The sequence below is a fragment of the Talpa europaea genome (assembly GCF_964194135.1).
Source record: "Talpa europaea genome assembly, chromosome: 2".
Classification (NCBI taxonomy): Eukaryota; Metazoa; Chordata; class Mammalia; order Eulipotyphla; family Talpidae; genus Talpa; species Talpa europaea.
In genome coordinates this window covers 83,149,932-83,167,843 of record NC_140068.1, presented here as the reverse complement: position 1 = coordinate 83,167,843, position 17,912 = coordinate 83,149,932, and the positions used below count along the sequence as shown (strand labels likewise).

Here is a 17,912-nt window from a genome sequence, read left to right as displayed (position 1 = left end):
AAAATAAAATTATTTTACGTAAGCCCTTCCGGTTTCCCCAACTCTCAGTTGGGCATATATTCAACAAACAGTTTTTGTTTAAATATGAGACACCTGCATTGGAACCTAAGATTAAGGGATTAGCTTTCTTTTCTTTTGGTTGGATAGAATATCCTGGCATTCTCTGCTTACCAAAAATAAATACAAGTGCACCTGTCATAATTAGTAGGTGAATAGTTCAGGTTGGCTTCATTTCCAAACTAGAGTCCCCTAAATCCTCTCATGTTTCATTTATTGTCAAGAAATATTCAGCTTTGAGGAAGAGAAAGAGGAAAGGAGGGAAGCAAAAACAAATATTCAAATTTGCCATTTGCGCTTTATCATGTCTAAAATGACTGAATAATTTTTGTGTTCTAACGTGCTTTTCTTGACAAGAGTTCCTGCCGTTGAATGTATTTCTTCGCTACTAAACTGCCATAGAACCACTTTCTCTTGTCTTAGGTAAGTTTACTCTCCTTTTAATGACCTCTATTATTATCAAGGCAATGAAGTTACTGTACCAACTATATTCAAAACTTGGTTGTAGTTATTAAAACAAAAAAGAGAAAGATGAAGGAGGGACATTTTCCAAATTCAATAATAAAACTACTTTAGAGTTCTTTTGAAAAATGAAATTATTTTTTTAAGTAATAGAAACTAATGCGCCTTAGCCAATTTCACCCCCAAGGAGGTCCTCAAAATTAGTATAGCTTTTCAAATGGTACAACAGGGCTATATTACAACAACAGTGATAAAAAAAAATGGTTTTTATTGATCTGTTCTATATGCCAGTCACTATTTTAAGCCCATTACATGTATATATGCATTTATATTAATGTTTAATTGTAATTAACAACCCTATGAGGAGTAAATCCTAGAATAGTCACTATTTTCCCATCCTGTATATCTGAGGCACAGAGAGACTAAGTTCCAGTCTTAAAATTACTTAAACAATAAATGATTGAACTAAGAAGTGAAAAAAATTATAATTTGACTTTGTAGGAATTTTCTGATATGCTATAAATAGAAAGAGCGATGAAGCTTATGAGTAAATCTTGTAATAATGTATAAATGCATCTATTTCTCTAGGTATCAATTTGTTCGCTTATATTTATACAACAAAGCTCTTTAAATTTATCTCACATTAGTAGTATCCATCCTCCCCACACCTCTTTTTTTTTTTTTTTCTTTTTCCTTTTAAACTCAGAGAAAAGTTCAGCTTAGCTTGATGGATACATTCCAAATGTAATTACCTATAACTAATGCAATTTTTCTTGGAAAGTAATGTGCTTTGTCTTTTGGTTTATTTGTCCTTATGGCAAAAAAAAAAAAAAAGCAGATACTCTACTTAACTGTGATGTTTTATAGAGAGCAGAGAACTTTGAAAAAAGTATAGAAGTATTGCTTTGGATGCACTTAGGAATAGGATGTAAGGTGAATCTCAGAAGATATTTACATGTCTCCCAGAGCTCATAAATAACTTGATCCTTAACTTTTTTAGGTTTTCTCTGATGATGTATTTCAAATCTAAAACAGTGTCTATTCTACAAACAACAGCTTCTGTCTATTTTTAAAATCAATTTCCCTTAGATGATATTTAGAAAAGAATAGATTTATGGACAATTCTTAGAGCCACAGTTGTATGTTGCCCTAAGTAACATCCTTAAAATAAATAGATAGGGCTTCCCCTGGTGGTACAGACAGTTGAGCGCCGTGCTGTGAAGCTGTCCACAGCTTCTGCAGCCTGGTTGAGATCCCGGCGGGCCAGCGAGGGTCCCACCTGGGGCGGCAGACCTCTCCTGTCTCACCCGCTGTTCCCCTCAGCAGTACTTTGATCCTTCTGCCTGTGTATTTCGTCAGTCTGCCTGTTCTGCTCTCCGCTCTGGCTCTGGTGAATTCTCTCACCCTCCCCGAGCTTCTGACTGTACCCAGTGCTTGTATAAATAAGTAAATAAATAAATCTTTAAATATATATATATGGCATCAATACCTTGATATTATTTTCTCATTGTATGCCTATCACCTATATCCCATTCCTTTTTATTTCTTTCCATCAGATCCTTGTGGATAAATAGGTTTTATGTCTAAAAACTGTCCATCTCTATCTAGATTAATTTAGTATTTATTGGTTTTTATACCATAAGAGCAAATTGCAATAGAAAGGAAAAGATAGAGTGAAAATACTCGTGCAGCACATGAGATGATTTTCACCTAGCTGATGTCATAAACTCCGCCCTTTCTGCAAGTGTGGATACTTTTTCTTTCCCTCTCCCTTCTCTTTTCACTAAGGACTAATTAGAGAAGTAGTCTAGAAGAATAAATTCACAGAGAAGGAGCTACTGCACTGACACACAGTAAAGGACCTCAGTTTCACAGGTAAACATTTAGCTTGTTGTAGTAAGCATTTATTCATTAAAATAATACATTTCTAATCACTGCTTACAACTGAACGAAGAAATAGGGGAAATAGAAAAAAAGAGGGATTAAGTTCATTGTTGTATAGAAAGATTAAATTATAATTAAGCTGGGATGAAAATATTATACCTATATATTTATGCCTTTAAATTGTGATGAGAGAAATGATCAGTGTGAAATATAAAATCATTTGCATTGTGATATGGGTACAACTGGAGAAACAGATGAGAGGAATAGCTCTAAACAGAAAATCATTTATCTGGAAAAAAGTTACTAGAATCAGATTACAGTTGCCTTAAAAGAAAATAAAACCTCTTTCTTTTCTCACTAACAAAATACCCATCATTGTATTGTAAATGGTGTTTTATGCCATAGAAACAGAGGATCTTATGTTTTATTTATTTATTTATTTTAAAGATTTATTTATGCAAGAACTGGGGTACAGGCCAGAGGCACAGGAGGGTGAGAGAATTCACCAGAGACAGAGTGGGGAACAGAGCAGGCAGACTGACTGAAATACACTGCTGAGGGGAGCAGCAGGTGAGTGAGAAGAGGTCTGCTGCACCATGTGGGTAGCTCCCTGGCCAGGGATTGAACTCATGCTGCAGTGGCTGCAGATAGCTTCATAGGTTGTGTCTTAACCCCTTGCACCACCAGGGAGGCCCCTGTTTTATTTATTTATAAGAATTAAAAGTCTCCCAGAAGAGTATCAGACTTTCATTATAGGATTAATATTAATCAACAAAACATTTTAGGTGTTTGCTTGTGCACTGATGGACCAAAGAATACACAAAAGAAACTTCAGTCCCTAAAACTTAGTATGGCTATTTTCTTTGATAAAGGCTTTAGTGAGTCTGTTGTTGATAGCAGTTTGGCTAAAAGAATTAAAAACCTTTGCCTTACAATTTTAGAACATATTATTTATGGAAAATTTACAATTGAATGATGAGGATATGATATTCTGCTTTTGTAGCTTCCAGTGTTAATAGTAATATGTCTTTCTAATATGACTCAAAATGCATAAAAATAGTCTCCGCTTCTATGAGAATTTCTAAATTATGTTTTGTGGTCTTAAAAATATCTTTTGTATAGTAAATGTAATCTCCTTATGATATTCATGACTGTTTACTGAAAGGATATTGTCCAATGCTGTTTATGAATTACAGTTTGCTTTTTGTGTGAACCCATGGGAAAATGTCTCTCTGATTTTAATGTCTCTAATATGGTCATCCTGAGTAATTTGTCTGTGAGTTGGAAGAACTGCTTCATGTGGAAGGCCATATAGAAACCACAACAAGGAAAATTTTTATTATTAAGCAGTTAGAAAACTGGATCTCATTTAGAGATGGTACAGGTAGAAAGTCAAGCAAATGCTTTGGTGAGGAATATAAGGATAATGTTATGGGCAAACTCTATCATACAACTAATCCAGTTTGTTTCTCTTTGTGTTAGCCGCTAGAAAGTTTGGCAGATAATTTAGGGACTCATTTCCTGCAAGTACGGTTGACTCTCATTATCAAGATAGTAATATTCAATAAAGTTACAGGGAACACTGATATGAGTGAAAAGTCAAGGAGATACAGTGGTGAAGAGATGATGGCTATATTTTTTTCTTTGTTTAACATAAATTTTGGAGACTTCATCTTTCCAAAGTTCCATATTTACCCAGACTATGAGTGCCAGGATCCAGAAGTCTGATTTTCTGATGCTAGCTTAACCCTTAGTATTTTTTCTGGCTCCTCTAGAGAAACAGATTCTTCAGGTACGCAACACAGTGAACTAGAGCCCACAGGACTTGATCATAAGAAAGTATGCTTCTTAGAAATTCAGACTCACAGAAACTCTGATCGAGTTTATCCCTGGATTTTAAGTAAATCATAATCAAACACTCTGAGTGTCTTATCACACAGAGATGCCACATAGGTAAATCAAGTAGATGTCTCTATCTGGAAAATGTGCTGTAGAGAAATGATCCACCATAATCCAAGAAGCACCAGATTCTTGCCTGGCTAAGTTAACTTTGCCATCCTAGTGCCTGGTTGCTAAAATAAGTGGATAGGCTCTAATAGATTGAATATAGAAAAGCATTTCTTTAATTTAGCCAGGACCTGATTGGCATGGTAGGAAAAACATTTTCTTGGGAACAAAAAGCAAGGGATATGGACCCCCATATCTAGAAAATATAGTTGCATAAAAATCAATGAAGTTACCCACATTATAGACACGTTTCCATTATTTAATTTTATCTGACAAGGTGAACCTCAACTTTTGTTTTTACATCTAATTCTTCATCTTGAATCCAGATGTTCCTCTCCAGATAATTCCTTATAACCACTAGATTCATGATTCACTCAAGTATTTCTCTAGTCTATGCCCCTCGTTGTGAAAAGGAAATTTCCCTACTTAATGGTAAGATTCTTACTTTGAGTTTCACTTCATCTGTTCAACAATTACTTAAGATGCTAATTACTATGTGCCACACCCTGGACTCAGACCTGGGGAGACTGTGGAGCACAGTACAGAAGTGGGCCCTTCCTTCATGCCACTCATAGGCCATTTTAGATACACTGAAATCAAATAAAACACATATGTAACATTATAAAGTTTTAAGTGTCCCATGGGAAAGTTTACAATTAACATGTATAATAGAAAGACTTCACACAGTGTAGAAGCTCACATCTTTCCAGGATTCCATCATTAACCCTCCATGCCCATGTATTCTCTGATTTACCCAGCCCTGAAACTCCTTCAGAGGGAGCAATGGCATTCAGAATTACACCCATTGAAAGCAGGACTTCAAGGATTTTCCTTGGTAGATTCAAATGTTAACAGGCAGACATTAAATGTACACTTTCAAGTTTTTAATTAGGTGTGGAATTGCTAGAGCTTTGGAGAAGATGCTGGTGCTAAGCTGTTCTACCAAATTACTGATATTGGAAAAAATGTTGAAGAGTCACTTTCCTGAATCACTCAAGGTACTTTAAATTTAAGAGTTCTACTTTATATCTTTATTTTATTAATTTGTGGAGTAATGTCAGACATGTGACTATGTCCCAAGATTTTCTGATGATTATGCTTTCTGGGAGCATTTATTTAACATGCAGCTTCCCAATCCCATTCTTTTAGAGACTGATTTGATGGACTGTGGATAGGATCCAGATAATTATATTTTTAGCAGTCACTGTAGATGACTCCTGGGAAAAAATAGGTAATGTTAAGGTAAATTTGGGTTCTAAAATTTGTTAAGTGGCAGAGAAGTATAGGGTATGTAGCTTTACTTATAAGAACATAATCTGTATACACAATGGGACTGAAGTTTAGGGATTATTTTAAAATTTTGTTTATTTCAAGTTCTTTATTTTTGAAGTTTATTTAATGGCCTAGTTGGGCACAATCATCGCTCTCTGTTAAAGTCTTCTACTAGTCTAGGAAGACCTGCTGGTAACTCATAGCTATTGTGGAACATGACACTAATCAAAGATTATGGAGAAATATAAGAATAGAAATATTTTAATCTCCTAGAGAAAAAAAAATGCAAGATGAAATGAAATTGTCTTTGAGGACTGAGCTTCTTGAGCAAAGTGATAGCCCTCCAACAGTGGTTTTCAAATATGAACAGCATGCTAGAAGAAAGATATAATGAATAATAATTTCTCAAGAGAGAGACCTGTATTTTTAACAAACACACTGCACAATCCTTACATACACTAAAATGTGAGCAAAAGTGATCTAGACAAAGTCCTGCATGCACTGTGCTGGGTTGACTAAATCAGTCATCTTGCCTTATTGATTTTGATTACACTATATGATTTAGGGAAAATCTGAATGATAATTTATGACTATATGGCTAAGAAAAAGTACCAGATGGACTGTCAGACCTAAATTTTCCCAGGCTGCATGCTGACACTGAGGTGAATAAATAAGATGGTAGGTTACTTTACTTCAACATCTTTGACTAACTCTTTTTCCAACGATAGCTAAAAAGACTTTAAGTGGTCACAAGAGATATTATTTCATAAACACAAATGATGGACCCTTAGATTATAAGTATTATATTTGGATAGTACTCTACAATAAAAGTTTGGATATTTTTATCCTTCCAGCAACTTCATAAGATGTTTATTAGTCCATTTTATAAATGAATAAATTGAAGCTCAAAGAAGATAATACAGAAAGTAAAGAAGTGAGGTTAAATCTCATTCTTTTGATTTCATATTTATTGTTTTTCCCACAGCAACATAACTACCAGATGCCTGGGTATAGATATTGAATTTGAATTAAGATAGCACTAAAGAAGATAAAATGTGGGTTCCAATTCTATTGTAATTTAATTTTTTCATTGAATTCAATCACATACTGAAAAGTGAATATAGTATAATTATGCAGCTCAATGTATTTTCACAAAGCAAATCTCTGTGTAATCTCCACTCCAATCAAGAATGAACATTACTTCAGACACTAGTCTTCCCCATTCCCCAATGCTCCTTTCCATACTTTACCTTTCCCTGCTCCCTAAACATTACCACTACCCTGACTTCTGAAGCCAGAACTGTGTTTTGTCTGTTTTTGACTATATTATAAATTGGATCACACAATAAGAATATTTTTGTATCTATTTTCTTTCACCAACATTTTGTTGCTGTTTTGTAATTCATAGGGATTACAAATATGCAACAATTTAATTATTCCACTATTGATGAACATTAAAATTATTTCCAGTTTTTGTCTATTATGAAAATGCTCCTATGAACATTGCCTACAGCTCAGCTCTCCTTGTTACCTCCACAACTTTCTCTTTTCTTTAAGTACACATATAACACATGAATGTTATTTTGTAGGATAGACACCAGTGATTATCATGGAGATAAAAATTGTGAAAGACCGCAGAATATTCTGGAGTAATACTAGAATAGTTTAATCAATAAGCAATTGATAATCTAAGACTCCATGGATATAATAGTGAAGGAGATGTAAGACTCTCCTCAGGAGATACTAAAAAGTCTTACTTCATCCGGAGGGAGGTGGTTCATTTCATTCCCAAGTGATGTTTAATTAAAATTCAGGGTTGAAGCATTTCATGGGTTGTTTTCAGATAGTATAATAAACTTCCAAAGCATCTGAGCATCAAAATAATCTCTGGAACTGCTTAATTTATACAAGCCCTAAATCTATATATCAGATTACAATCCATTCATCGAGTATGTATTAATGATTTATGTGCCAGCTACCCACCTAGTAAGCCAGTTGATGGCTACCTCTTAGTGTTATAATATTACAAGCAAAGTTCGGGGAGAGTTTCCATAGACTTTTTACCAGTTTTCATGTGTGCCAATGAAATAACAGGAGAGAAGTTTGTATGTGTGTAAGTTGTGCATATGTATTTATCATTTCTCCACTCATGGCCATGGTTATACAGCAGAACAAAAAGTATAAAGAGTAACATGCAATTGAAATAGCTAGCAATGTGGTTAACTTTTTTCTGGGTTCTCTGTCTCAGGTTTATGGAGCAGTGATGAACATAAATCGTGGGAATCCCTTTCAGAAGGAAGTAGTATTGGATTCATGGCCAGACTTCAAAGCTGTCATTACACGGCGGCAGAAAGAGGTACAGTTGTGAAAAAGAAAAAAAAAAAAAAAACTAAAAAAGAGTGGACATCAGCTGGAACAAAAAGATTAAATAAAAGGGATTCTGTAACCATCATAGCCATATGCTTTAGCTTATCTGGCTACATATTTCACCATTAAAATCTAATTTGACTGACTTTAGAGTATCAGAATATGAGAAAGCTCTAGTGTAAATATGTTCAATAAATGTTTCCTTAGTGTCTGCTGATCTCCAGAAACATAAAGCATACAGGCTGGTGTGTGCTGGTTTTTTCCATTGGGTTAATGATACCATGTAAGTGATGACTTATGTCATGTGGGTAAATATAAAAGAAGATTGAAAAAAAGAAAGGCAGGCAGCCCCATTATGCTTTTGAGAATAAAGAGAGGCTCAGGTGATCAAAGGTGTGCTCTCCTGACCACATTAGTAAAATTTGAATGTTCTGTTTTCTTCTTAATGGTGGGTTCACTGCTTATAACTTTATATATGTAAAACCCTAGTAAGCTGTGAAATAAATATCTTACAAACCTACCTGATAACAGAAGCTCCCAAATCCTGTTCTTTCCCTGATATATTAGCCACATTTCCACCTAGCCATTGTTCATAAGTTGGTGATTTTGCTGATGAAATTATCTAGACATATATAGCTAATGTAGCTAATCTATCTAGGATTTGAATTTTCCAGAGGGTATTTTTTTTATGATTATTTCTTCTGTCCTAGACTGAGACAGATAACCTGGACCATTATACTAATGCCTATGCTGTGTTCTACAAGGATGTGGCAGCCTACCAACGGCTGTTAGAGGAAAAGGATGTTATTAACTGGGACCAAGTTTTTCAAATACAGGGTAAGGTCAGGTACAAAACATACTAAGCAGCCATTTCCCCCCTCTTTTTTGGTCATATATATAAAGTAGATATTGCATTTATTTCGTGTATACACACATATAAGCATAAATACCTATACATACTTTTTTATAATTACAATTTATGAATTACAGTTTTGTAGGAACACTTATTTTTTATTTCTAATGAGGCACACTGTTGGGGTAAGTGGAGACCATTTAATGGGGGCTGCTTTTAATTGATATTTCCTCCATGGTTGCTATAATAATACAGTTATCAGTATCACAACATATTTTGCCTTATTACTTCTAAATTTTTCCTATCACAATCTTTTAAAGTAACTGTAATTTAAGCCTAAGTCAGTAGACAAACTTTTTCTTCTTTCTGAAGCAAACAATTCTGGAAAGAGGTACTCAAGAGTATATGTGGGCCTCCCCGGTGGCGCAGTGGTTGAGCGCTGGGTTGCGAAGCTGCCCGCAGCCTCTGCAGCACAGGTTCGATCCCCGTTGCTCCCTAGCCACCAGAGGAGGGTCCCACATGGCCCGCAGACGTCTCCTGCCGCCCGCTGCTCCCCTCAGCAGTGTACTTCGGTCCTTCTGCCTGCTCTGCTCTCCGCTCTGGCTCTGGTGAATTCTCTCACCCTCCCTTGCTTCTGACTGTACCCAGTGCTTGTGTAAATAAATAAATCTTGTATAAATAAATAAATAAATCTTAAAAAAAAAAAAGAGTATATGTGAGTTCCAAGGACACAATTGCATGACCTTCAGTGCTAGTGGAGAACTTGAGGCCAAGACAGAAGCATATTAAGAATTTCTGATAGTTTGTATGCACAGTTTCAGCTTCAGTATGTGACTTACTCCTTCAACTTTTCAAAATGATTGGGAGTTGATATAGTCAATGAACTTACAGTTTATAACTTTTCTAATGAAACCTGTCCTTAAATCACTTGACAGGAAGATAGGATTCCCATGTTAGAAAAGTAAAGTCTAGTAGTATTTTTTTAGTCATAGACAGCTGAAATCCTCTTTTGAAGAAAAGTTTCTCAACTACAACAATTAATGCATAAATGACTAAAGTTTTGGAATGTTCTATAAAATCCATCTGCAAATTCTTAAAAAGACCTCATGTAAGAAATTCTAAATTAGGGCCTCCCTGGTGGCACAAGGGGTTAAGGTGCAACCTATGAAGCTATTTGTAGCCACTGCAGCACGAGTTCAATCCCCAGCCAGGGAGATACCCACATGGTGCAGCAGACCTCTCCTGACTCTCCCCCTGCTCCCCTCAGCAGCGTATTTCAGTCAATCTGCCTGTTCTGTTCCTCGTTCTGTCTCTGGTGAATCCTCTCATACACACACCCCCACACACACCTCTGGCCTATACCCCAATTCTTGTGTGCATAAATAAATAAATCTTTAAAAAAAGTTCTAAACTATCTCTTGCCTTTATGAAATTTAACCCTCTTATGCAGCTGAGAAGTAAAACATGGTTCGACCAACAATTTAAATTTTTCTCACCAATATTACTTTAATGTGAAAATGAGAATATCTCTTCCTTGAGGTTGGATAGATTTTGGTCCTATTGACCTACTGCCCTCATATCACCAGAATATATCACTATGTGAAGAAGTTCCCTGTCATTGCAACAATTCTTTTCAGAAAGCTAAGTTTACAGTTTAGTCAGTTATAGTCCTTTAGGTTGACCCAAAATTCCCTTCGAGAAGGTTTGGTGGGACAGGTATAAACTATAATGCCTAATGTTGGTGACTGGGTAAAGACCCCTCATTTAGCATATAAGTCAGTACAGGCATGACTCTTGGCTTCTGATGTGGTCTCTTGACTATATACTTTTTGTTAATAACTGTTATCTCTGAAATATTGAATAGCTTCTAAGAAGTCATTAGTATCTTTACTATTCTTTTTTTAAACATTTTTCATTTTTTAAAAATATTTATTTATTTATTTATACAAGCACTGGGTACAGTCAGAAGTGCAGGAGGGTGAGAGAATTCACCAGAGCCAGAGCGGGGAGCAGAGCAGGCAGAAGGACCGAAGTACACTGCTGAGGGGAGCAGCGGGCGGCAGGAGAGGTCTGCACGCCATGTGGGACCCTCCTCCGGTGGCCGGGGAGCAGCCGGGGATCGAACCTGCGCTGCAGAGGCTGCGGGCAGCTTCGCAACCCAGCGGTCAACCACTGTGCCATCAGGGAGGCCCTCTTTACTATTCTTTATCAGAGTCTAAAGTGATGCTGTTTCCCAAAAATCCTCAAATCATGAACAATTCCTCAGTCTAATTATCTTTTGTCGCACTGCAGGCTCCAGTCAGAGCTACCGGCAGGGCCACCTGCGTAGATCAAGCCTTAGCCTTAGACACAACTTTAGCACTGAATGTTCAGAACAACAACATACCCTGCACAGAAATGCCTTTTTCATTTTTAACCTAAGAGCTATCTATCCACAAACCATGCTAAATTAGGGTTAACCCTAGCACTAATCTTCGCAGTGCAACAAAACTCTTGTGTTTGCCATGCAAGAGGAGGAGATAAAAAAATACAGAGCTCCCCAGACATGTCAGACTCTTTTGATTGCACAATGAGAGAGGACTTGTGGACGTGAGTACTAACCTGACATTTTCAGAAGCCAACAAAAAATTTGGGAATCAAACAGGGAGTCATTGCAATAATTCATTTGTAAAAATTCATAGTGATTGAGATAATATAAGGAGGCAAATTGATGTATTATGTACAGTATAAAAATACGGCAACTAATTTATTTTTTGTGTTTTTAAGTAAAATCTCCTCATTTTTCATTATGTCTTCCTATTTGCAGGGCTGCAGAGTGAGTTATGTGATGTTTCCAAAGCTGTTGCCAACTCAAAACAGTTGTCTGTAAAGCTAACTTCTTTCAAGGCGGTTCATTTTTCTCCTGTTTCAACTCTGCCAGATACCAGTTCCTTGTATGTAAACAAGGTTTCTACATTTGGGATTAGGACTTATTGTATAGAAATAAAAACAGTCGTCACTGAAGTACTTAGTATCATGTAGGGATATTTAGGGCTTGGATTTGGATGTTTGAGTAATTGTGTGTGTGTTTTGCGGGGGTGAGGGGTGAAAGATGTATTTACTCCTTTCCTTTCTGTTTTGCTTTACTGCTCATAATTTCCTGCTAAGCAAATTATTGTCTTTGTCCATAGTAGTAAATGAACTCTGGAGACCTGTATTTTCACAGTAAATATGGACAAGTCATGCCTTGGTATTTCCCCTCAAATAATTCTTTTTTAATAAGCATTTATTTTTTATTGAAATAATATTGCATTGTAACTTTATGTACATTTCTAGTATGTATATTTTTTAGATTTCTTTATATATATTTTACATCAGGTGTAGTCCCCATAGCATTCCCACCACCTATTCACCTGTGAACCATCACCATAGTCCCTTGTGCTCTTCCCACCCTCATTTTAATCCTTCTCCCTCTCCCTCCCCTGCAGAATGTCTCTGATTTGTAGTCCTTCTTAATAGCCTCTGTTATCTGAATTCAAGAGAGTTAACAATGAGAGTGTGTAACTGACTTGTGCTGAGCTTTTATGTACCAGGTACTGAAAGTTCTAAATATATTATCTCTTGAGTCCTTTACACCACCCTTGTAAAGTAGTGCTATTCCTACTCACTTTGTGAACAAAATTGAGGTAACAGGAAAAAACAGTAGAATCAGGAAATCTTCCCAAGAAGTCTGGGACCTGAATCCAAGTCTTCAAAACATTTGTTAGTTTATATCTGCTCTCCAACTTTCTTCTTACTTTGGAGTCCTTCCTCTATCATTTACTGTTTACCTTCTTTTCTGCTTAACCTTTGAGTCTCAATTTCAGCTTCTCTCTTTTTTTAAAAAAATTATTTATTTATTTATTTATTTACTTATTTATTTATACAAATACTGGGTACAGTCAGAAGCGCTGGAGGGTGAGAGAATTCTCCAGAGCCAGAGCAGGGAGCAGAACAGGCAGAAGGACCGAAGTACACTGCTGAGGGGAGCAGTGGGCGGCAGGAGAGGTCTGCGCGCCATGTGGGACCCTCACCCAGTGGGCCGGGAATCGAACCGGCACTGCAGAGGCTGCGGGCAGCTTCGCAACTCAGCGCTCAACCACTGCGCCACCGGCAAGGCCCTCAATTTCATCTTCTCAAAAATTTTTCTATAGTATCTTCCTCACATCTTTTTTGAATGAAACATGATACTTGAAGAGTACCCACCTCAGTGAATGTTAGTTTTCTTCACTTCCATAGAGTATATTACAAAGTAATTCCTTCATAAGCAAAATAAGACTTGAGTCCAAATAAGAACAGGCACGTTGAGTCACATAAAATAATAGCTTTCTCTTTTTATTTTTTTCAGTTATGAAACTTTCCAAAGACTGCAAAGTTTGAAAGGCTAGTATAATGAACCTCCCATCAATCAATGGCTAATCTTATTTCATCCACTCTTCTATCTACTCTTTCCACTCCTTGGATAATTCTGAAGGAAATAGCCCAGGCATTATCCTACTATTAGTTATTTTAATATATATCACTAAAAGATACAGATTCTTAATAAAATTTAAAAAACACTATATAGTAGTATCACTTCTGTGTCAGGGGTTCCCAAGATCACCCACAGGCTTAATGGTTGCCTAGGAAGACTCATTGGACTCAACATATAGAAAGCATACAAAGCAAGATCATCAAAGGGAAAAGGAGCATTGGTGAAAATCAAAGGAATCCAGACACGAGTTTCCAGGAGCTTAATCTAGTGGAGTCACACAGGGCATGCTTAATTTCCTCAACAATGAGTTGTGACAACACGTGTAGGATTTTTATTAGAGGTAACCACTGCCTAGGATATGCCAACTTCCTGCATTCCCAGGGGAAAGCAGGTGTTCAGCATGGAGCACACAATTGTACACACAGTTAGGCACAGTGAGCCACTCCTGTCTGCTCTGGGGATGGCAGGGAGGTTCCAGAATCCAAGTTGCCAGACAACCACCAAAGGCCAACCTGGCAAGAAAGCTTTTCTAAAGAAAAGCAACTTCAAGCCTGCTTTGCTAACTTTTTTCTCCTTAAAATTTCAATAACTATTTCTTTATGATAAACTAGCCAGTTAGTAGCCACATTTCCCAAATTATAATATCATTTGCCATTTGTTCTTAATTTTATTTGACATACAGATTCTCTTTTCATCTTTTTTGTTTCTTCCATTACAGTTGTAGAAGATAGCATGCTATTTGTCCTTTAGAATTTTAGAGTTTCCCACAGTCTATTTAATGTCATATCCCCGAGATGTTATCTAAAAGTTTTCTTTATCCCCAGTCAGGTCTTTTAAAAACAAATTTTGACTTGAATTGCTCTTTTATGCATGGGAAGTTAGATGATTTGTCTTTAACACGTCACCACTCAAATTTTGTAGACTCTATTTTGAGTACTCTGACCTTTCGATACAAAGTCATCTATCCAGTCATTGCTTGTATTTATTTATCTCTGCTTAGTGGTTAGGCCATTAATTCAATGTGAGAGCCCCAGTATGCTCAGAATGTGGACTAACACTCCATAACAATGAATGAAAAAAACAAAACAAAACTTGTACCTTATAAAGAAGATCAAAGCAAGAATGGCATTATCAGTCTCTTAACGGTTACAAGGGATGATCTTATAATATTTGATAACCTCAAGAATAAAAATTAATTCTGAGACACAGCTAGCCCATAGGACTTCCACTAAGTAATCGATCTCATTTCTTAGAAATTGCACCAATTCCTGTCTTTTTCTTTACCATATCTCCCAGCCATTGGCTTTTAGATATTTTCCCATATCTTTTAGATTAAGGTTTGGAAGCACTGCAATTTCATGAGCATCTACATAACCCTGGAATATTAAGCAACTCTTATTTCTGCTCTGGTCACAGATGCATAATATAGAAGTTCTACCCTAAAGCATTTTTTGTGCTAAAGAAAAGACTAAAGGCCGTAGAATCTGTATTAGTTCAAGGCATCAGAGAGTATCAACTTAATAAAAGCCAAATCTGAGAAATGTTTCACAGAAAAACAAAATGCTTTTTAAAATCTACATTGAAGGGTCTCCCCGGTGGTGCAGCTGTTGAGCGCTGGGTTGCGAAGCTGCCCACAGCCTCTGCAGCGCCGGTTCGATCCCCGGCTGCTCCCCGGCCACCGGAGGAGGGTCCCACATGGCGCGCAGACCTCTCCTGCCGCCCGCTGCTCCCCTCAGCACTGTACTTCGGTCCTTCTGCCTGCTCTGCTCCCCGCTCTGGCTCTGGTGAATTCTCTCACCCTCCCGCGCTTCTGACTGTACCCTGTGCTTGTATAAATAAATAAAAATAAATCTAAAAATTAAAAATAAATAAAATCTACATTGAAGACAATAATAAATGTGCATAAAACTAAAAGGAAAGACTTAACTTTGATATAATGTGTATTTTGTTCTCTCAGAAGTGAAATGTGATGATTCTCAGAAATGAAAGTGAGGGATTCTAATGCACTGAAGATGTTTGGGTGTTTACTAAGTGCTATTTCTGGGATGGTTTTTCAGTTTGAAACAGTGTAAAAAAAAAAGATGTTGTTTGTAATCACATGAGTCCATATTTCTTTTCATGTCATCTTCTTCTAGAATGACATCTCCTCCAAGACTAACCTACCTGAGTGTTGCCGATGCTGATCTACTCAATAGAACTTGGTCTCGAGGTGGCAATGAACAGTGTCTCCGGTACATTGCCAGCCTCATCTCCAGCTTCCCCAGTGTGTGTGTCCGTGATGACAAGGGAAACCCAGTCTCCTGGAGTTTAACAGATCAGTTTGCTACCATGTGCCATGGCTACACCTTACCTGAGCATCGCAGAAAAGGTTATAGTCGGCTGGTGGCTCTTACACTGGCCAAGAAGCTGCAAAGCCGGGGATTCCCCACTCAGGGCAACGTGCTGGATGACAATAAGGCCTCCTTAAACCTCCTGAAGAGTGTTCATGCTGAGATCTTGCCTTGTCGTTTTCATAGACTTATTCTCACCCCTTCAGCTTTCTCTAGCTAAACTTACCTTTTAGCCCAGTGAAATACTAGGAAGTGTTTTCTTTTCCCTTAACACACACACACGCACACACCACACACACACACACCCCTTAGCAGCCTATGAGGGGAAAATTAAAATTGGAGTCAGGAAAATCTTAGGTGGTTGATGAGGTCCTGGAAAAGACATGCAGGAACAAACAGAGAAGCCTTAGCTCTCTCTGTCCCAGATTTCTACAATAAATAACTGTAAGGGTCAGAGACAACTATGGCTGAAAATAAAGGATAATTATCCTCTTTTGTGTTCCACCATCGGAAAAAGGTTCTGAAATCAGCTCTTGCTAACACAATAGCAGAAATGAGTACCTGGCGACAAATAATTTAACACAGAAGCCTGTGGCTCCTGTTTTATTATCACTTCTGTTTTATAATTAGTATTGGACTTCTACTTTACATTCTCAAATCCACACCAATTCCCAACTACTATAAGTAACAGTACCCTTTGCCCGCTGCTGCTATATTTCACCAAACTCTTCCTAGCCTCTGACCCAAGTTCATTGCAGAATATCCTACTTTTTCCCTTTTAATTATGGGCTCTCCACTTCTACATGCTATATGAGGCTATAGTTCTTCCTTGGGAACATTCAAATGTAGAGATTTTCTTCAGAATGCCCTGGAGGGCTGGTTGCAACACAGATCACTGGGCCTCTCTAGCAGTCTCTGATTCAGTAAATCTGTGACAGGGTCTGAGAATTGGCATTTCTAACAAGTTCACATTGTTCAGTTGCTTGGATGGAAGAATGACAAGGGCATTTTAAATGGTAGAAACAGCAGATGATGTCAGGATAGAACTGGACCTTATGTATCACCTATTCCAGACTCTTTGTTTGCAATCCTCTCGCTCATAAGAAACTAGGATACATACATAGGTGTGAAAGTGGATGTTCAAATGCATATATAAACATACTTACATATACAACACATATATATTCATTCCTTTCATATGTTCTATCTGCATATGTATATGCTCAGAATTTTGATAGGATAATAAATGTTAATTCTCTCTCTATGTAGGAAGACTTTGAGGACCAAGGAAAATAAATGACTTCTCTGAAATTATATAATCAATGCTAGAGACTAAGACAAAATGCTGTCATTTATATTTTGATTTATTCTTTTCACTAAATCTTTTTTGTAAAGGATAGTTAAATGTTTAAAAAATTAAATTGACACTTTAACTAGTCTTTTATCCTTTTCATTTTTTAAAAATTTGTGTTTTCATTGGTTGTGGATGTATGTCTTTCAAGCAGAGTAAAGGAGGAGATAAATATCACGAACGTTGCTCTTCCACTTGCAGCAAAAGCAGGCACAAGCACAATGGTTGGGTTTGCCTGGTCTAGATAAAGTTGACTTTGCCATGTAGAAAATATTGGTTTCTTATTCCAGTGGAGGACGCAAATTCCCAACTACAAAGATAGAGGTGAAAGTGTATCCTGAGAAAAGTAAATAAGCTGTCTGAAGGAGAGTTTCATTTTGATAAAAAATAAGACTCCTTGGGAATGAATATATGCTTAGGTCATCCTGAGCCAGTGGTTACCTGGAAACTTGTCCTTGGTGCCAGAGGGAAGAGCACCAAGTAACAGGAGTCCATAAACCTCTTGGGATAATGTGGTCTAGTTTCTGCCCCAGGGATGCTCATTATCTTTAGCATTGATTGAGCATGGGTTTCTCCTACCTCATACAAAACAATATTATTATAGCCTTATTTTCTCCCTAATAATATGCCTGCTATTTATTTAACCATGTGCTGATAATTGAGCCAAATAATATCTATATCTTTGTGAAGGGTTGAGATAAGATATTGTCTTACTCTGGAAATTCTGCCTCAGATGTTATGACTCACCAAATGTTATGCAGATTTTTAGTGGTCAAGTTAGATCAGGATCCTGCATTTATCAGATTCTAAAGCCTGTACTGTTAGTCTTTATGCCAT

General features: G+C 37.0%; 1 protein-coding gene across 1 annotated transcript; it reads left to right on the top strand.

Annotated features, from left to right (window-relative positions):
• Positions 1–5,309: 5,309 nt before the first annotated feature.
• On the top strand, positions 5,310–15,944 carry GLYATL3 (glycine-N-acyltransferase like 3; the record flags this gene model as incomplete). Its single annotated transcript, XM_084258921.1, has 5 exons — positions 5,310–5,408; positions 7,931–8,038; positions 8,760–8,886; positions 11,709–11,835; positions 15,530–15,944. Exons 1-5 carry the CDS (start codon positions 5,331–5,333, stop codon positions 15,942–15,944), a joined length of 855 nt encoding a protein of 284 aa, XP_084115047.1. The 5' UTR covers positions 5,310–5,330.
• Positions 15,945–17,912: the final 1,968 nt, after the last annotated feature.